The sequence below is a fragment of the Lynx rufus genome, unplaced genomic scaffold, assembly GCF_022079265.1.
Source record: "Lynx rufus isolate CCGP_SWC_20201006 ecotype Redwood Valley unplaced genomic scaffold, mLynRuf1.p SCAF_3, whole genome shotgun sequence".
NCBI classification, from domain to species: Eukaryota; Metazoa; Chordata; class Mammalia; order Carnivora; family Felidae; genus Lynx; species Lynx rufus.
The window spans coordinates 133,899,723-133,921,635 of NW_025814845.1; the positions used below are offsets into that span (position 1 = coordinate 133,899,723).

A 21,913-nucleotide genomic window follows, 5' to 3' on the forward strand; every position below is an offset into this window, starting at 1 on the left:
CCCTGTATTTTGTTTTTCTTGACTATTCATCCTTGACTTGTTAGGTGGGAAAGCAAGGCTGGTGTAGTGGTCTTCAAACTGTAAAAAGACTCAGACGTTAACATTATATCATTAATGTAATGAAACAAAGACTGCCTCTGGAATTGCCTGACAACTTAGGTCACTGGCCACCATGCTGTGCCGGATTGAGGGGCTCTATCAATACCCCTGTGGTAGGGTGATGAATGCCTGTTGTTCTCCTTCCCAGATGAAAGAGAATTGTTCTTGGCTTTCTGGAACTCTGGGAATATTGAAAAAGGCATTAGCCAGGTCTAACACATCATGGTATGTACCCAGAACTTCCCCTTTTGGAGTCAACAAGAGACACGTTGGGCACAGTTGCATGAAGAGGGGGTACCACCTTGTTCTCTATGATCCACAGTCATTCTCTGTGTTCCATCTGGTTTCTTTACAGACAGATAAGACTTTTATGTTGACTGTGAGTTGGTCATGTAATGCCCACCTTAGCTAATTCCTTAATTGTGCCTGTGGTTTCTTCGTGGCCTCCTGGGAGGGAATATTGTTTAATTGCCATTACCCTCTGTGAGACAGGTAGTATTACAAGCGTCCATTTTGCATCTCCTCTTGTTTGTTTGACCAATCACACCCTCAATTTGAATTCCCCTGCAGTAGTTTGTAATGTTAGTCCTGAGAGGACATCCATTCCTAGAATGTATTTGGGTATTGGGGCTGTATACACCGAATAGGGTTTTGGTGGGCGTTATCCTGTCTGCAGTTAGTACAACCTACTTCATTTGGACGACACCAGCCCTCTTCCCATCGATGGCAGAGATGGGCCCTTGAAAGTGGTTGTTTCCATAAAGGAGAGTAAATTTGGCACCAGTATCAACCAGAGCTAAAACGGTCTGTTTGTTTCTTTTAGACCAATATATGGTGAGTTTTACCTGTGGCCTCTGGTCCCCGTACACACTGATGGCAGCAGTCGAACCGCAATCCACGTCCTTTGCCTCTTTCCTAGTTCATAGAGAAGGGGCCTGCCATCCTCCCTCTGAGGGTGCCCTTGGCTATATCTGCACCTCCTTTGCTGTTTAGGATTAAATTTCTGCCAGAGCCCGACACGGACTTCATTGAATTATTTGTCTGCTTTCTTAAAGGGGGTCCCCACTGCCCTGAGGTCTCACTACATCTGGCAACAGGTAACATGCATAGGCCCCTTCTATGTTTCTTCTCCTGTGAGTCCTTTGCCTTCATTCCTGCCTTTCGGATACCTCTTTTCTGATCTTTTCTGTTTCCCCTTGACCTGTGGCAGCTTGCCCAACCCACGATACAGGCTGTCCCATGAGGGGTTCAAGATGGACACAAGTGCCCTCTACCAGTGACTGGGGGCAGACTGTAACACATATCTTTAATATCCATGGCAAACGGTTAATTATCAGGATCTCTGTGGTGTTCAGCATAGACAGCGTGTTTCATCCCCAGCTCTTGTAGGATATGCTGGAGCTCTTTCATATTTTGCCATTGTAAAGGGGAGGTCAGTACACAACCACCCCCCCCACCCCCGGCCTTGCTAGGCCAAGCTAATTTACAGCCCTGTACCACCGAAGAGAGTAAGAGGGTAACGTGACCTTTACTGATGGCGCTGGTGGGGATGCTGCTGTAAAACAAGGTGTGTGGTAATGAACACCGTCTTGGATGTTTCCGGCTGAAAGCAAACGGCCTTCAGTGCCCACGTCCCACGTACGGAGCAACAATGCCACCATGGGTTCCCTTCCTTCATATCTGAATTTATCCCCCAATTCTGCTACTTCAGTATCCGCCAGTGCTCAGGCGCCGGCAGGTTCTGGGTTCCACACTCCATGGGCATGACTGCTCTGCTTTCATCTTGGTTGTTAATAATAGGCTGAGCCAAGAGAATGGGGATTTTTATGGGCTTGTTCTAATTCGTCTGTTCCTCAGTAGAACTCTAGTTGCGTCCTACAACTTGGGATCCCAGGCCGGCTAAGAGATAACTGCCGGACTCGTTTGCCGGGCAATTTACCACCCTTCAGTTGGGTGTGCCAACAGTTATTAATTTAACATCTTGTTCCCTCAAGCAGATTATCAAGGTCTCTGCGGTTTCATTTGTGTTAATCTAGCTTTCCTCTTTAAATGCAGTTTCTTCTGTCGTTGGCATAACTTTCTTCACGACAGCTACGTGGGCAGCCATTAGGAGGGGTCACCCAACTGTGGCAGCAGCCACTTGACCATTCATCCTTTTCTTAGTCAAATTAATCTTGGTCAATATTTCCTCTAGACCCTTAGGTATTTTCAGGGGCATCCCTATACTCATGTGGTGGGCTTGTCCATCAAAGATAAGGCTATATAGGGCTCCACGTAGGTGTGGATGGCCAACCTGGGTTTTCCCCTGCAAATTTCCCTATTCCCTTTTCCCACATCTTGGTGCTCATGGGTTTTTTTTTCCTGGCTTCCTGGCTGGCTCACCAGTTGTGTGATCATACCCCAGCACACTCTAAGTCAGGGGTGGGTGATTGTTCTGTGAGGCAGAAGAAATGACCTAGAGATAGCCAGTGAGACATAGGTTTATTGGGGAAATATACGATAGGGAGTCCAGAAGTGACAGACTGGACACAAAGCATCTTGTTGCAGGGATATACATGCAGCAAGCTTTTATACTGTAGCAACTAGCCTAGCAACTATCTGTAGCCCTTCCCCTCCCTGCATGACCAGTGTTCCAAGGAGCTCAAGGCCTGTCATCCAGACATTCTTTGTTACAAAGGAGATGTTCCTGGTCAGCCACTCCCTGAGACCCTGACCTTGAACCCTGAATAACATGTTCTTCTGCATATTCTGCTTGATGGGAACACAGAGGGAGGATGAGATTTCCACATTCACAAGATAGTGATTAACAGGGGCATTCAGAGTGTGCTTGTACAAACAAGTCTTCCATCACTTACCATACATATGGCAAGAATGGGTGCTGGGCTGCTTTGACTTTGTAGTCAAAGGAAGTAACATTTGAGTCGTTGCAGCTGTGCAGAAATCTCTGCAGTGTATTGATGCCCCAGATGCCTGGCCATGGGAACAGTCTTGGTGCATGAAGGCACCAAGGATAAGGAGTTTGGATTTCTTCCAAAGGTAGCAGAGATTAAGAACAGAGGTGTGAGATGATCTGAGTTAGAAAGATTTCTCTGGAAGCCATGTGGAGAATAGACAAGAGATGTGGAAAAGTAGAAGCAGAAATCTACATTTGTAGACTCGGTCAGTTTGAGAGGATATATTTTGGAAACAGATGCTGGCAGAAAGATGGGATATGAAGAAAAGGGAGGAGTCAAGGATAATGATTCCAAGGTTTTTGGCCTAAACAATTGGGTACCGATGGTGGAAAGGCAAATTTTGGAGAAGAAATTTAAGATCTCTTTGGACATTTTGAACATGAAATGGCAAATACACAGCCAGTGGCTAGTTGAGTGGGCATTTAGATGAGTGGATATCATGGTGAGAGATTAGGTGTGGGGCATTGTTTTGGAAGTCATCAGTTTATAAATTAAATTTAAAATCACAGAACGTATGAAATTACACGGTGCAGAGAAGAAGAGAGCTGATAACACTCAAAAGTCAGGTACAGGAATGGAATGGGAGGAGAATCCAAAGGAGACAGAAAAAATGACCAAGAAGTTAAGAGGAAAATCAGGAGACCGAAGACAGGAAGCCTCTGAGAAGATGACAGTGTAAGGAAGAAAGGAGTCATCGAATGTTCCTGAGAAGTGGAATTAAGATAACACAGAGAATGCTAATAACTTTTAGAGCCTATGCATTTTCAGGGAGCAAATGGTGGAGGAGTGATAAGAAGGTGAGAAAATAGAGGTAGAATATATAGACAGTCTAAGTGGGGAATTTCTGTCATGGGTAAAGCAAAATGTGGATAACAGCTGGAGGGGAGGATATATGGTCAAGAGAGGTGTCCCCCTCCCCCACACAATAGGTGAAGCTGATGTGTTTATATTTATATATATAAATGTTTTTATGTTTATTTTTGAGAGAGAGAGACAGAGCATAAGTGGGGGACGAGCAGAGAGAAAGGGAGACACAGAATCTGAAGCAGGCTCCAGGCTCTGAGCTGTTAGCACAGAGCGCGATGCGGGGCTCAAATCCATGAGCTGCAAGATCGTGACCAGAGCCAAAGTCAGATGCTTAACTGACTGAGCCACCCAGGTGCCACAGATGTGTTTATATATTAAAGGAAGTGGTTCAGGAGAGAGGTAGAAATGGATGGTGATGTTGGAGATGGAGGTAAGCCTGAAGGAATGCAGGGTCTACTGTAGGAGAAGGAAAGATCCAGGGAAGAGGTTGGGGCAAGGATTCTTTCGTTTTTTACAGGAAATAAGGCAGAGCTGTTATGTAATAGAAGACCAGGTATTTTTAGGCCTATCACTTGTGATTCTTATCCTTTCTTATGAAGAATTGGTGTGATTCAGTCTATTAAAAAAACCTATATATATTAATGATGTGTATTCAAGGTTTGATGTCTCCTGGAGTTAAGTGATACTCTGTTGGAATGTTTCAAGTAAGGGTTTGAGAGGACCTGTAAAGTTAAGGTGGTGGAGTAAGAAGAACAAGGAAAAGAATATCCAAGAGAGTTGTTTTCAAGTGAAAAATCAAGAGTATGTGGTGTTTATTGGATTTAGCAACAGGAAAGATGGCTGTAGGCTAATACCAGTGTTGCACAAACTGTGGACCACTAGCCCATTGACCAAAATGGAAGTGCTGTTGAACTAATCAGTTTTATGGCCAATTTTTTATTTGCTAGTTTCTTCGTAAGTAGGAATAGTCATTTTCTCTTTTGCATTTCTGTATTTTTTGGAAATTTTACTTGAGTTAATATAATAGGATGTTTCCTGAAGATGCTGTTCTTATGGTGATTTTGAATGTTTAAACATTTATTCATATTTTCCATAATTTCTGTAATTTTTTCCTTAAGAATGAATCAGCCAAAATAAATCTTTAAGTTATAAAGCCTTCCGTTAGTCGTTAGTCATGAAAATACTGAGTTAATAAAAACCTACTTTTGTCTGAAATTACATGCTGTTAAGTAACATCAGCATGAATGACATTATCATTTTTTAAATTAAGAGGCTCTCCTTTCTGATTTTTAGGTTATTTCTCATTTTCTGCTTACTTCAGAGAACATTAATTTGTCCACATGTCATTTACAAAGTGTAAAACACGTACAATTTTGTTCCCTATACAATAAACATGACAAAATTGACATATAACAAACTTTTTTCTAGCATCTCTTTACCAGATTTTATTTTATTTTTTTCACCTAGGTACCAAAAATATGTGTCTTGAGGCTAATAAATGATTGTGACAGTTCATATACAGTAATCTTAATTTTTTAGACTACATGTCTCTTTTATGTTTTTAAACTATTAGTATGTTTTTTCATGAGGTATGTCGAACTCATGTCTATTTTTTTTTTTTTTTACAGGTTAATGTGCGAAACTGTGAGATATGAAAGACACGAAGCGAATGAAGTTTTATACTAGTAGGTGTTTCCTTTCTCTTTGTATAGTGGATACTGCAGCAACTAAATAATTTCCTTAAAGTATCATAGAAGTATTAGTAACGGCTAAGTCATCGTTACCTTAATTTTGCATTAACTCATTTTTTTGTAGTTTAGAAACGTAAAACATTGCAACTACTACCTGTCATAAAGGAAAAGCTTACAGTCCTTTGCTAAGTTCACATCTATACCCATATATCTCTCACTTGTGTTTCAGAGATGTTATTTCATATTATGGAGTATTTTGACATTTTTATCTTTATGAAATAAGAAACAGTATAGTATTTCAAACAGAACAAAATACATATTCCTACAACCACACCAAATGAGATGTAGCGATAGCATAAATGTCATATTTTAGTTTATAATTCTTTCAGAAATAGGAAAATAGCCTGCCCACATCCCTTTGGGCATAGTTTGTCCTAGAAATAATACTGATATTTTCTTTCAAGATGTATAACATTACCTTGAAAAAATGACAATTTTTTTTAAAGAATGTAACAAGCATATAGTAGATAAATATTATTGTATTAAGGATATATAAACTGGATTACTGGGCATATTATTTTATGTTTGCCATGACTCACTGTTGTTCTGTTGACTTTGTTTTTCAAAACACTTATTAAATACATAATTACTGCTTTCCATACGTATTGTAGGGAATATTTATTGAAATAAAATCCAGCTTCTCCCCTTAAGGAGGGTAAAATTATAGTATTTTGAAGGGGGCAGAAATAGAATAAAAGGAAAACAACAACAACAAAAAGTAACCAACCAAAATAACTGAGAATACAGATAGGTACTGAGGGATGGAGAAGTACAGGGGAAGCCTTGAGGTAAACGGGGAGAGTCACAGAGATGCGGCCCTCTGAACTAGGTCTCAAAAGTGTATCTGGTGGTCTAGAGAGATTTTCCTGGCAGAAGGAGCAGCGTAAGTGTGGGGATACAGAGAGGGAAGGGGCCTGGTCTGATGTTTTGAATATTATGGCAAGTTTAGGGCAATTGACATGCGGTGTGCGTCAAGATGACAAATCAAGAGTCAGGCTGCAACCATGTTTGCCTGTGAATGTGTTGTTAAAAATACCGGTCGTGATTCTTTAGGTCATTGGAAATGAGTTTTTCCTCCTCCTAAATCACATTGTGTGATGGAGATTTATAAATGCTCACAATATTGGAGACAGTAGTATGATGGACCCTATGTACGCATCATCCAACATTGTTACTGCTGGCCAGTTATGTTCCATCTCTTATTCCTGCTTCTACCTTCTACTGGATTATTTTAAGTAAATCCAGACATTTCAATTCATCCATATTTTTTTATTTTGTTATGTATCTTTATCTTTAAAATATAAAGACTTAAAAAAAAATCTTAACCAACAATATTATCACCAAACCTTAAGAAATAGTTCTTTAATATCTTGAAAATATTCAAAGTCTCTTTGTCTCAAAAAATCTTTTTTTACAGTTTGTTTATTGGTTGATACTTTTCTTAAGTCTCTCTCTCTTTTTTAATGTTTTTATTTATTTTTGAGAGAGAGAGAGTGAGTGAGCGAGCGGGAGAGGGGCAGAGAGAGAGAGAGAGAGACACAGAATCCGAGGCAGGCTCCAGTCTCTGAGCTGTCAGCACAGAGTCCAACGTGGGGCTCGAACTCACAAACCACAAGATCATGCATGACCTGGCCGCAAGTCAGATGCTTAACCAACTGAGCCACCCAGGCGCCCCACTCTGTAGTCTCTTTTAATCTGTAGCTACGTTGCCAGTTTTCAAGCAGCAAAATGATGTGACCAAATGCCTCCCCATTCTTCCTCTCAAAGATGATACTTGAAAATACAAAGGTGGATTTGATTGAGTGGCTGGGCAGGGAGATTAGTGAGAAGACAGTTGAAGTAATATGAGGGGGTGATGCTTGAACTGAGGCCAACTGAAAGAATGGGGCAGTCAGAGATGGAGTTTAGAAAGAAGATGCAGGTGGAGCTGACCTAGGATGTAAAGTTAGAACTTCCGAAACTCTGACATCTAGGGGCTGTTTAACAGGCAATTGTAAATATCCAGTCTAGAGCTTAAAAGAATGTACATCAAATGTAGAAGAATAGTAACCAGGATATATTTGCTAATGAGAACACTTACCAAGAGGCAAAGCCCTTACCGTATTTCTTCTTGAAGAATTCAAGATATAAATATCTTAGAATATTTGTTTCTTTTAGGAGCAATTAGAAGCTATCAGTGGAATGGGTGTACAGATATCAGGGTTGGAAACCTCTGATGAATAGTATTAACATTCATTGAAGAAGTTCTAGTGGCAGTAAGTGACAAACTTTCTATTAATTTGTCCTCCTTTAAAATATGGTTTTGGTAGTAATGATGATGAGGTAATAGCAAACATTTAAACAAGTACTTCCTGTGTCCCACATGCTCTAATAAATGCTTCATATGCATTGTTATACTTATTCCTTATAGCTGACTTGTGGGGTAGCTGTTATCATCAACCCAGTTTTACACATGAAGGGATTGAGGCTTTCAGAGGCTAAGGAACTTGCTAAGATCTCATTGCTGAAAGTGTGATATGGATTTGAGCCTGGACGTTGTGATTCTGCCATGTTAGCTGTTATGCTATGTTATGTTTCCTTATTATGTTTGTGTACTGCTAACTTTTTCCCGGCCTTTTTCATGCCATCATAAGAAATGGCACCATAAAACAAGGATATTTCTTGTGTGCAAGTTAGTACAAGCACATCATCTCTCCCTGCTGCTGGCTCCCCCAGGGGGGATGAAACCCACCTTCAGTTCTACCTACATTATTCTGAGTCCCTAATAATTCTTACATACAGTTCATTTAAACTGTAGTTTACAGTGTCTTTAAATATATCTGAGTTTTTTTTTAAGTCAGTTTAGACAGTAAATGTGAGCTATGCTTGCTGATAATGCAAAGCCATGTGTTAGATAACCCTAAATTGATTGCATTAGGCTAGAGTTTGTATATAAAGTTGATTGTAGCAATTGCTTATTTTTGACTAGTTAGAATTAGGTGACAGTGTTAGTGAGCAGTGAAAGTCTGTAGATACTCAGGAGATCATGATTTTGTAAGACCAGAAATTCACAGAGACTTATTGTAGATCACTTAATCAGATTCCTAGTAATTGGCCAATCTTGTGATGAAGGGTAATTGCAGCATTTTCTTCTGTAACCCTTGAAGAGACATGTTCCTGCTCTTACCAATTTGTGTAAATGCAGCTTTGAAAATTAAAGAACACTTGTATTTGTGGTGTATATAAATCTGTGATAATTTAATAATACTGTCCCTCTTTTTGGGACCTGTTATTATTAACTCATGAGGGACATGACTTGTCTGTTCTTGGTCTCCCTTGGGCTTCAAGAATAGTCTAGTCAGACTATCAAAGACTTCTAGAGTATGGTTTTATGATCAAGAGATGAGTATTTTTTTTTTTCCTTATTATGTTTGTGTACTGGTAACTTCTAAGTCTATGGCTTTAATGCGTTCACCAGGTAAATGTAATAGTCTTTTGATCCAACTCTGTACCTCATTTTTCTTATCTATGAAATGGAAACAATAATATTAGTACCTACCCTTTAGTGTTGGTGTTAGGATAATATCAGTACTATGTGTAAAATATGTAGAGCATTGCATACATAGTAAGTGTATAAAAATGCTATCATTGTCATCAGTGTTTTGATAATTTACATTTTGGTCTCCCAATTTTTTAGCTGCTTTAAACTTTTGTTTGAAGGAATTATGGTAGTGATGTCTAACGCCCATGGTGTTCCTGTTTTAGCATAAACCAACAGGATGACAAAAATGCCACTTTAAGATGTATCAAGGTTAGGGGGAGATTCGTGGTTCTGATAAATTTGAATTTGTAAAAATTTAGAATTTGACCACTTAGAATTCAATATTGGTACTAGAAAGAGAGATAAAAGTAGTTGAACTTAGTACAGTGGATGAGACTATCAAGTAATTTCTGCCTTCCTTTCACATGTTACCTACTATGTGCTAGCTATTTTGCTTGCTTAGGAGTACCAAGTTGCACGATGTAAATTCCTAACCTGAGGAACTTTAGGGATATTTCTGCCTGAAGAATTTAAGAAATGAGATAAGCAATATGTCCTTTCAGCTTCAGTTTTTCTTTAGGGGCCAGCCATCCTCACGATTTCAGTTTAATTTATAGTTACATTTGAAGTGCTAAAAACCTTTGGATCAGAAACTCAACCATTATAGTTTTTTTAGAAGTGGGCACGTGCACCCCCACACCCATGTGACAGATATGTGTAACGGTATTTCTGTGCTAACTTTCCACATATATGTCTGTCTGAATGCTTTGGTTTCCAAAAGAGTTTGTGTAGCATTTTGTTAGGGGGTTTACCTTTCTTTATTGCAGGAGAGGAAATTGTTCCTCCATTGAAAACAAAACAAAACAAAAAGCTGCATTGAGGCTTATCCAGTCTTTTTAAAGCATTTTTTATTGAAATCTGTAAATGTGCAATTTAAAACTTCAAGCCTCAGCTGCAGCCCTCATTGCTTGTAGCAGCCTTTTCATTTATTGACTTGGTTTCCTGTTTTCACAGCAGCTATCCTGAATTGTCACTTCTCTGCAAGGCCGCCAGCCCACTGCTGTCCCTTTTGTGCCTTCCCACTCCTCCTCTAGAGACTGCTTCAGGCTTTACTTTCTGTTCTCAAATACCCCGTTTATGTGTGGCCACATGTGCCTCCTGACTCACCCATCCCTCCAGGGCTGCAGGGAGAGGTGTCTGGTTTCCTGAACAGTGTGGTTATTCCTGTTCCCTCCTGTGCTTGCAGCCTCTCCTCCTGCCCCCTTTCCTGCAGACTCTAAGTGTGTCTTCCATCTTTAAGAAAGTTCTCCTTTGGAGGTGCCGGGGCGGGGTGGGTGGTGCTCAGTTGGTTAAGTATCCAACTCTTGATTTCAGCTCAGGTCACGATGCCATGGTCTGTGGGATTCAGCTCCGCATTGGACTCTGTGCTGACAGTGTAGAGCCTGCTTGGGATTCTCTCTGTCCCTCTCTTGCCCCCCCCCCCATGCTCTCTCTCTCTCTCTCAAAATAAACAAATAAACATTAAAAAAAAAACTGGTAAGCAAAAATACATTGTTTAAAAAAAAGTTCTCCTTTGACTCTTTGGCCCATATCCAATTCTTGTACTGCTTTTTCCTTCCAGATGTGGCCAGGCTTTTATTTTATTATTATTATTTTTATTTACCTTACTCATCTGCTACCTACGTTGCTTTAGCTCCTTAAAAAAGAAAAAAAGAAAGAAACAAAATACTTAAAATCGCCTTTCTTTCCCAGCAAGATATAATCATAATTTTTAAGTATCCTCCTTGTCCATGTGTCCCTAATTTCTCTTACTTGTATGTGTGTATGGAGAAAATTTTGAAACCTAAGATTTTCATTTACATGAAGAAATTATATTTTTAAAGAATTAGTCTTTGCATAGGACAGTAGAACAAGGATGTTTAGCCACCAAGCTTGGCATGTTATGAGGTATACATGTGCTGTAGGTAAATATGAAAATTCGAATACACCCTTGCACGTACACATCTACCCACGCGTAGATGCACTTGAGAAGATTGTTTTATATACACATGGTAATACTGTAAGGCTTCATAGCAATAATATTTTCATATTTACTATCGGTCTTTAAATTAAAATGTTTTATATTTGTGGTGAATGGAAGAGTAAATAAGAGCATTTTAGAAATTATTTAATTTGTAAACTCTGTCAGGGCAGGCCCTGTGTGTGTGTTTCAGGTTTACATTTGCTATGCCTAGTACAGAAGTTTTCACTAGTCTGTTCGCTCTTATTTTTTGAATTCGTTTTAAAGGAAGATACTCCGTTTTCAAAGGAAGATGAGCCAATAAAGACCTTCATTGTGGTCTAATTTTGTAATAGAAGAGCTGACAGCACTAGGTGTTAGATTCTTTGTATCAATTTTTTTGCAAAACTACTTAGTGAATAAAACCCTCTGAACTCTCAAATTTAGCGATTTAAAGAAATATGTAGTCAATAAATAAGGCTTAATTATTTCATATGCATTCTGTTAAGTACGAGTTAGTGGTAGTTTTCCAGAGTCATTTTTTTTTCAGATTTGGCTGCTCTTCTAAATTTGATAAATTGTTTCTTGAGCCCTTGAATATATCCCTCCACCCTCAGTATAGCTGAATGACTGATTGATGTATTGTAATAAATATGTAATCTGCACTGACATTTTTTCTTTCAGTCAAAAAAAGAAGTGTTTTGAATAACTTAATGGCTCCCAAGACATCACTCCTTCATTTCATTTTTTAAATGAGTTTTATAAGTTTAAGAATGACTCCATTAATGAAGCTACAGAATTTTCAGCTTTACTAGTTCTTCAGTAGTTTTATGTTGTGCATTCTGCTGGTTAAGTGAAACATGATTTTTAGAAAATACAGGTCTACTATATTCCCAATATTTTCAAAATACTAATTTTCCCCCCAAATGAAGCTGAAATAGCCTTAGTATTTTCATCAGTTTTCAGAGTTCTTACTGATGATGCTTTCCTTTTTCATGGTTCCAAGCCCCTGTAATTGAGTTGCTAATGAATGGAGAATAAAGATTTTCTGAAGAACTTCATGTGAGAATGGTGCTTTTTTTCCCCTAGAGTTTTTATTTATAAAAGTGAAGTAATGTCCTTATAATTTAGAACTTTTAGGAAATAAAACAAAAAGTTCCCCTCTACTTTTTAAATGTGTTCTTTTCATAGGTATGGTAATTTATATATAACTAAATATTATTAAGTATATAATTTTATTATAAAATATTTCTTCTCTATGGGTTAAAAATATAAATGCTAAAACCTTTAACTCTTGGTAGAGCTCTTTCTAAAATAGGTTTTATATTTTATGCCTGAGTAAAAATGGTGTGGGCTTACCTTTCTTTTGACCTGATATTCTTAGGGTCACTTACAATGCTGTGTTGCCTTAATTAATCTTGTGAGTGTACTTTGTGCCATTGGCCATACAAAAATAAATAACACAAACAATACATATTTGGTCTTTGAACTTATAGCTAGCTTACCGCCCCATCAGAGGAGAAAAAATGAAAGCAAAAACAAAACAAGTAATGATTAAACTTTTTGATAAACCCAGTAACAAAAGTGAGGTAATGCATTTGTGAAAAAGATTAAAATTATTGTGTATCAGAAAAGCCATCTGCATATTGGAAGGCCGCCATTGTTAGAACTTCTTTTTTAAGCCATGGAACACTTTGTTCATAGGAAATCCTATTTAGCTCAATAGCAGTAGCTATTATGGTTAGAAGAAGGTTGAACAGTGTGTAGTCCCAAGGGGCTCACAAAGTGCATATTCAAAACCTCTGATGTGAGCAAACTGCTGGATCCTGTAAAAGGATAGAGGATAATTTGCTGTAAATAAGTAAAGTTATTTTCTTGTTGGTTTTTGGCACAATTGCATATTTGAGAGTCAAATCTGAGCCCATCAGAAGAGTATAATGAAAAGTATAGGTGAGCAGAAATAAGGACCTGCACTTAAGCAGAGGGCTTTGATTAAGAGGCCTGGGGCTTGGGGGGTTGGGAGGCACTGAAAGAACCTGATGATAGGCTGTGGAGAAGGAGAATAGGAAGATTTTCTGTTTTCTGGTTTTATCCTCTTGGTTGGATGCTAGTGCCCACATAGTGGATGCAGAAAAAGAAACAGGCGTTTTCCTAGTTTTGGTCACTGTGGCTGGCCCTGTGGGATTCCTGGCTAGCTGTCTCCGGTTAGTTATTGGAGTTTTTGTTAGTCTTCATTTTATTTCCCTTTCTGGTGTTTTACACCCCAGATGTGGAGCCGGTAACCCACATACAAGTGATAAGAATCCTGTCTCCATTTCTCTCAGATGCCAGCAGCTTTGTTGTTTGAATATGGCATAACATCCTCTCTAAAATATCCACAAAATGGGTATTTGATGTGTGGGGTCTTGGTGGTCCATAACTTCTCTAGGATTGCTGTGTACCCACCTCTTCCCCGACTGGTCTTCCTAACCACTGTTTGCACACATTTCACTGGTGCTGGCATCACCCTTTCTTATTCACCATGACTTCCGTGTTCTTGCTTCTCTGTGTTCTAATGCCCTTGTTAGCGTTGCCCCAGAGAAAACACTGTAGAGGTGCCTCTTCGCATCCCTGGGTCACTTCTGACTTGTGCCAATGGCACGTTGCACTTGATCTGCTAAAGTGGGAGGGATTCCTTCTTGGAGCTCCAGTGCCCTCCTCATGCCATATTTTGTCAGGGTCATCTTGCAAAGCGCTAATTTCTGGTTCAAAATTGTTTGGATTTTGCAAAGGTACCGTTCTTACCATTTTTGCAGTTTCTGTTTGTGGCCACCACCCCTCGCCACCTTAGATACTTATTTTGAGTTAAATATTTCTCTAAGTATCCTTTGCCCACACCTGCCTCCCCCACTCTTGCCACTCTTCTTTTGTTACAAATCTTTCTCTCTCCTCACTTTGCCTTTATTTCCTATATTACCATAAGCTGCCATAAGCAGCCCTTTTGGGTTGATTGGGCTCCACAAAACTCAGTTAAGTTTTCATATTGTATTAATAACTGAATAAAGTAGCCTTTTCATGTTACTTTTTTGCTAATAGCCATCTTTGCTGAGCTAAATAGTTTTCTTTGGGTGGTGATCAATGATTCTTTCAACTCCCTTGTCAACTTCAACTTGATCACTTGTATTAGCTTCCTGCTTTGTAAATAAGGAATGTGAACACCACACGCAGCTCTTTCATGTGGAGACATCGCCACCGTGTGGACTGACAGGATATTGCTAAGGAAGTTCTTTTAGCCTAGTTTCATTTTTCTGATTACTGGTAAATTGACATTCACATCTTTGACTTTCACTTTAAATACTATATCTGAGTTGGTGTGTATTAAATTAATTCATTAAGAAAATAGCTGAGTGCCAATTAAGCATTGTGTAATATATATATATTGGGGGTGCTGGTGAGTTAGAGGAGTTTAAAAGCTAATGGGGGATGACTCCTAAAATAAATATTATGACTGGCAACTGCTTAATGTGAGCATGTACAAAATGCTCTGGGAACTCAGGAGGAGAGTGACTCAATTTATTTGGAAGCCACTAAAACACTTCTCAGAGGAAGTGGTAGTTAGCCTGGAATTCAAAGGATGAGTAATAAGTTTACTAGATAAAAGGTACTGTTTAGAAGCTGGAACAGCAGGTTTGTCCAAAGGCCCTGAGGCTTTGGTGGGGAAAAAGTCAGCATGGCTGAACAGGTGAAGTTTGCAGTATAGGATATTTGGGGTTATGAGCAGAGGATAAAGTTGTACATTGGCCTTTTTAGAAATGGTCATAAGAGAGGAAAAGAGATGAAGAGAGCTAGTATTTTTTATGTACCTATTATGCAAGAACCTGCATATATACTGTTTTGTTAAATCCAAGTAACATTGTGAAAAAGGTATTGGTAGCCCCATTTTACAGTTGAGGAACTAGAATCTTAGAATTTAAGTTCACCAGGATCACATGGCTGGTAGGAAAGAATATATGTTCCCAAACCTTTGTCCTTTGCATAGCCACATACTGCTTCCTTCACGTGCTTTGTCAAGGGGTTTGGACTTTCTCCTGTTAGGGAACCATGGGTTATAAGCAGAAACATGATCTGATTTGCCTGAGCAAATGATAACTAAAATGGTGCCCAGTTTCTACCTGGTACAGCACATAGTTCCATCTAAAAGATTCAGTTTAGTTGGAGGAAGACACCTAAATACCTCAGGACTAAGAATTCAAAGAGAAAAATATAAAATAGGATGAAATTAGATGGGATAAATATTTTGGAATTTGGAAAACAGTGACTGAGAAGATGTTACTACAGAAATAGGGTTTGAGCCATTGCTTTAAGGTACAATGTGATTGAGAAGATGGAGAAGGGCAAGTATCTTGGACAGACTGGAAGAGGTGGGAAGGGACAGGCAGGAAAGGAGCCTCCTGGAAGTACTGGGTTTGTGTTGAGGAGCAGAAGGAAATAAGGTGGGGAGAGAAGGACAGCAGATTACACACTTTCCTCTTCCCTGTTATTCCAAGTCTACACTTGCCATTTTGGTTTAGTTTTGTCTTAAAGGACATCATTCATTTTTGATTACTTCAGAGTCCTTTTAATTATACTGGGAGTGAATCAATCATGGTCCATTTAAATTTTTGTTTTGTTTGGGTTTATTCATTTTTTTCCTCGTTGATGAAATAAAAAACAGGAGGCTTTTAGAGTACCTTGTCACACAGCTAGGCTTTGTGGCTTTCATTTTGTCAATTGCAGAATGGGCTGTATTGGCATCAAATCGGTTGTCCAATATAGTTCTTAGTTTAGTCTAAAAAATTATAGGTCTTTTCTAAGTGTCCATCTTGGCTGCTCAGAGAGACTTGTGAAGTACTACTTTGCTGTATGTTCCTTTTTAATCTTTAGGCCACTCTTTTCTATCCATTACTGGTGATGTTAAGTCTTAGGTTATTTAGAAATGCCATCAGGTTTATTCCAAGATTCAGCTTTTTCCGTTAGCTCATAATTTCAACCCTTGGCATATGCATGCATGCGTGCGTGCGTGTGTGTGTGTGTACAGAGAGAGAGAGAGAGAGAAAGAGAGAGCATGAGAGCGAGTATGTGCATGCAGGGGAGAGGCAGAGGGTGTGGGAGAAAGAGAATCTTAAGCAGACTCCATGCCCAGCATGGAACCTGATGTGGGGCTCAGTCTTATGACCATGAGATCATGACCTGAGCTGAAATCAAGAGTCAGATGCTTAACCAACTGAGCCACCCAGGCACTCCAAAATTAATTAATTAATTAATTTTAGAGGAAGAGCACGCGAGAGCATTGTGAGCAAGGGAGAGGGACAGAGGGAGAGAGAGAGAGAATCCTGAGCAGACTCCATGCTCAGTGCGGAGCCCAATGCAGAGCTCCATCCCATGACCCTGGGATCATGACCTGGACCAAATCAAGAGTGGGATGCTTAACTGACTGAGCCACCAGGTGCCCCCCCCCCCCCCACTTAGCTCATATTTTTAAAACATAAAACAATTATTTGGGGAAAAAATTAAAACAACACTGCTGAATACAACACCTGCAACTTACTTGCATAGATATTGATAGAGTTGTACTTTTTTTTTTTTTCTTGTAGTTTTTCTAAAGATTTTTCAAAGTTGACAAGCCTCATGCATAAGAATCACCCGGGATCTTTGTTTAAAAGGCACTGTGATGGATCTCCCACCTAGTGATCACAGATTGTGGGATTGGGTGGAATAGGTAGAGCCTGGGAGCATGCATTCTTAACCCAAGTGATTCATAAGCATACCAAAGCTTGAGAACCATTAGGCAAAGTGAAATCCCAGTATTAGTTCCAGATAATTATTATTGTTATAGTCCATCTTCTGTTAGCTGGCTCCATGGAAAGCTGAGTTTACAAACCTTGCACTTATTTCATCCATAGTAATTTGTCTTCAAAATGGACAGATACAGAATAACTAGAAAGCCAATGAATGTTGGTTATATTCTCTATGTCAAAGTTAATCTACACCATGGTACATGATAAAAAGCTCTAGAATAATTGTGTTTTTCAGTTAAAATTTTTTTCAAATTTTTATTTATTTTTGAGAGAGAGAGAGAGAGAGAGAGAGAGAGAGAGAGAGAGAGAGTAGGAGAGACACAGAATCTGAAGCAGGCTCCAGGCTCTGAGCTGTCAGCACAGAGCTCGATATGGGGCTCGAACCCGTGAACCGTGAGATCATGACTGAGCCAAAGTCGGATGTCCAACCAACTGAGCCACCCAGGTGCCCCAGCTCTAGAATAATTATTATTTGCATTTCATGAGCATTGTTCATTTAATCCTTGCAGTCACTTTAGTAAGCTGCCAAGGCCACATAGCTGGTAAGCAGTGACCTACCTTAATTTCCTATTTTTCTAGATTTCGGTTCTCTTTGGTGATAAAGGGAATATTGTAGGAGCACTTTTTACTTCACCTAAATTAGAATTTAGTAATAATGTTGTCACTTTATGTTAAGAAAGATGAGTAAGTTTTTTCCCCCAAACTTAGTAAATGATTGTAGATTGCAAAAGCCAGTGATTAAAATCTGGAGGGAAAAGGGTATGAATTATTTCTGAAGTATTGTGCTTTGTATTCTCATTTGAGAAATCATTTAACTTTTATGGTTTCATTGGAACTGAACTCCATTCAATAATATGTCTCTGTACATTTTCACAAGGCATTGCCATCAAGGACTAAGTAGTTGTGAAATTGGTTAAGACTGGACTTGGGGGAAATGGTGGTCAACTGCTGCTTTGTTTGTAAGCAAATAACAAAATGAAAATGATTACTTGATAGTCATTGGTCTTTTAAATAACTATTCAGAATTGTAAATAGAATTTTTTGTCCTTTAAGAACTTTTGGAATTTATTTACATGCCCCCCAAAGGACAGACTTGGGGGAGATTGCTGAGGACGCCCTTGCACACACATGTGATTCATTGTGATACAAGACAAGTGCAGCATACATCTCCATGTTGTACTCTTCACAACAATGGGGTATGCTCCATGTACTTCCTTTCCACCCCTTCCCCTGGCTAGAGTGTGAATACGGTGGTGAGGTTTGGAGTTGCCACCTTAGAATATGACATGGATGGTATGGGTTGGGGTGACTAAGCCCCTCAATAGAAAGAGCCTAAGTTCTTCATACCATGGAACTTCTATATCAGCCTTGGGTCCTTGGTGCTAAGGCTGTTATAATATGTGTGAGAGAGAAATGAACTCCCTCCTGGTTAAGCCGTTACTATAGTATTTGGTTTTTTGTTTTGTTTTAATAGTAGCTGAGCTTGTATCCTAACTAATAAATTTGGCAAACTTGGCTGTGTAAAATAAAATAACTTACACATAGCAAAAAGCACAAAGGATAAAGCAACAGAGGAAAAAGTTATTCACAGCACATATTTCAAAAAGGTTAATTTTGGAGTGCCTGGGTGGCTCAGTTGGGCATCCAACTCTTGATTTTGGCTGAGGTCATGATCCTAGGGTCCTGGGATGGAGCCCCCACATCAGGCTCTGCATTGAACGTGGAGCCTGCTTGGGATTCTCTCTCCCTCTCCTTCTGTCCCTTTCCCCCTGCTCCTGTGCACGTGCACTTCTCTCTAAATAAAAAAGTAAAAGATTAAAAAAAATGACTTTTTTTCTTTTGAGAGAGAGCAAGCACATGCATGTGAGCAAGGGATGGAGGGAGGGAGGGAGGGAGAGAGAGAGAGAGAGTGAGAGAGAATCTTAAGCATGTTCCATGCGGGGACTCTATCCCACCACCCTGGGATCATGACATGAACTGAAATCAAGAATCAGACACTCAACCAACTGAGCCACCCAGGTGTCCCAAAAGGTCAATTTTTATAAAGAAATAAAAAAAAAATAAGAAAAGATGCTCTTGTAATAATAAGAAGAAAAAGAAATGAAAAAAATTATACTAAGGTACCCTTGTCATTAAGCAGATTGGCAAAAGCCTAAAAGATTGATAAAAAGCCTCAGTGGTAGAATTCCTCGTGCTCCCCTATGGCTTACCCCTTACCCGCTCTGCCTCAGCTGCACCATCGTGTCGTCCTTGCTAGGCCATGTCAGCCTCTGCACTAACATTCTGGATCCTCCCTGCCCTTTGCTGGGAAGGGAAGGCTGGTCCCTTAGGAAGTCAGCTGGCTGTCAGCCCCTTCCTTTACTCAGATGTGCTCTTCTCATTGACACGTACCTTGCCCACCCATTTCCAGTGGTATCACCCCCCATTTTCCTTAACCTGTACTAATTTCTCTCCCCAGAGCACTGATTTATAATTTACCAATTTATTATTTTTATTGTTTATTATCTTTGTTGTCCCACCAGAATATAAACTCCATGAGTGAAAGGGCCTTTTCCTTGTTGTTGTTGAGGTTCTCTGAAGTATCCTGAGCACCTAGAATAAGCCCTTATCCTAAAATTGTGAAACATTTGTTTGTTAAACAAATATAACAAACTGTAGTAGTAAGGCTGTGTGGAAGTAAGTAGGCAAATAAGTTGCTGAGCACCTTTGGAAGACAATTTGACATTTATCGTACCCTTTGACCCAGCAGTTGTATTTCTGGTTACTAGGTCCAGTCAATACTGTATGCACAAGGTTACCTAAAGCACTTTTTATTAACATATTTTTAAATAATTGCAAATGATTAAAAACAACAGAAATGACTGTCACTAGGGGTTGGCTAAGGCAAATATGGCACATCTGTAAGAAAGCCGGCTTCTCATGAAGAGATCTCTAAGAGTTACCACAAAGGAAAGAACACTATAGAGTATGCTATCTTTCCATAAGAAGAAAAACAGACCACGGAGAGAATGAGAATATATGTCTATTCTTCTGTGCGTACACATAAAGAAATTCTGAAAGAATATCTAACAAGTGTGGTAGAAAAATGTGCGAGCATGGTAGACGGAAAAAGGTTGGGAAAACCTGAGTTTCACTGATTACTTCTTTCTATTTTGTTTTATCAAGCAGGGAAAATATTTTCAGTTCAAAACATCCGAAGATAAAACTTAGGATGGTAGGTGCAGTAGGTCTAAGGAACATTACAACGTTTAAATATACTGATAAATATCTTTAGCTTATTTGGGAGACAAAAATAATTTTTAGAAGCTTTTTGTTTCAAGTTTATTTATTTTGAGAGAGGAAGAGAGAGAGAGAGTGAGGAAGGGGCAGAGAGAGAGGAAGAGAGAGAATCCTAAGCAGGCTGTGAGCACAGGACCCGATGTGGGGCTCGAACTCACAAACTATGTGATCATGACCTGAGCTGAAGTCGAGTTGGATGCTCAACCGACTGAGCCAGCCACCCAGGCACCCCGGAGTTTTATAAAAAGTAACTTAAAAAATGATTCCAGTAGTCAAATAATGGTATTTTTATGTATGTGTTTTATGCTATTTCATTGTTCTTCATGGTTCTAAAAGAAACATGGGTACTATACTTTGTGCTATATATGTTTTAATTTTGTTGTTGTTGTCATAGATAATCATCTGATTTTGTTACCTTTTCTTTTCAGTCCTGATGATATTGGGACCTGCTGGTATATACTTCTCTCTGGTTCCGTGTTCATTAAGGAATCCATGTTTCTTCCAAGAAGCAGGTATTGTATAGACATTCTGTAATGGATTTTCCATGAAGCTTAAAATCTCTTTGTAGAATTGAGTTCCTTTGCAGAATTCTGTTGTTTCCTCTTCTGACAGAAAGCAAGAGACTACCTTGGGGCATTAATCTTTAAGAAAGGATTACTTTATGTTTAAACACTGTTACAATCTCTTTAACCAAGGGAAAGAACAAAAGACATGTTGATCACATGTCCATTTGTTATAGGAGCACATCAGGCTAGTTTAGGGCACATTTGTTTATTGGGAATAAAATCTGTCTCCATTAAAAGGCACTCTCATAAACATCTAATGAGAAGCAAAGAAAGTTCATTGAGACCTCATGGAACTAGAAATAGAAAGCCAGGGACTATCGTTGACTTTTCTGCTTCTCAGGACCATATGGTCTCTCATTCTTGCATTTGTCTGTGGACTGGCTCCCCGCTCTCTAAGGCTATTAATGTTTTTCTCCCTGTGATTTTGGCTTACAGGTGCTGACTATTGACTTGTGAGCTTATGTCCCTAATGTTTCCGTCATTTGACTGTAGTGCCTGTGTCTTTTCTTTGGATTCTTCAGGCTACAATCTGATTGGCCAGGCTTGGGACAGATATGCACCTCGTTCCAATCAGCTATGGCCAAGGAGGGTTAGGGCTCATCTGTTACACATATATGTTCAGTTCCCTGACTGAAGGTGTCAGCCACTAAGTTTTACTAGTTATTTTTTACCCCAATTGTTTATTTTTCACGGTTGTATATTTTTATTTTGACTAAAGTTTAAAACATTTTAACAGATTAAATATCTTTATTTAAATTTACTAAATAAATATTTAAATGGGCAAAATTTATTAAAGCATAGTGACTGCTCCCCCCCCCTTCTATAACTTCACTCTCTCATGAAAATATTTAACTGTATTCTTGATGAGTAATTCTGAATGGGTCAGGGACAAATTAAGAATCTATTTTAAAAACATGAACAAACATTTATAAAATGTCAGAGTCAGTGAGATAGGGAGAGGCAATTTATGCATGCCTGGGTGTGGTAATAGAAGGCACTGGGATGGCTTTTGGAGGTAGGGACTTGGGCAGTAAGAGAGTGCCAGAGGCGCATTGCATCTAGTGAAAAACAATCTCTGGTGCAATTCCCATGCCTCTTTGCCCTCTGCTTCTCCGAGATCAG

The 21,913-nt window shown here is 39.2% G+C and overlaps 1 protein-coding gene across 4 annotated transcripts in view; it reads left to right on the forward strand.

Annotated features, from left to right (window-relative positions):
- Nucleotides 1–21,913, forward strand: part of RAPGEF2 (Rap guanine nucleotide exchange factor 2) — a 249,289-nt gene that overhangs the window by 79,516 nt on the left and 147,860 nt on the right. For all 4 annotated transcript variants that reach the window (XM_047090522.1, XM_047090524.1, XM_047090525.1 and 1 more), the window contains exons 3-4: nt 5,489–5,545; nt 20,654–20,737. In XM_047090522.1, coding sequence (XP_046946478.1) covers nt 5,489–5,545; nt 20,654–20,737 — 141 coding nt within the window. The remainder of the gene's footprint in view (nt 1–5,488; nt 5,546–20,653; nt 20,738–21,913) is intronic.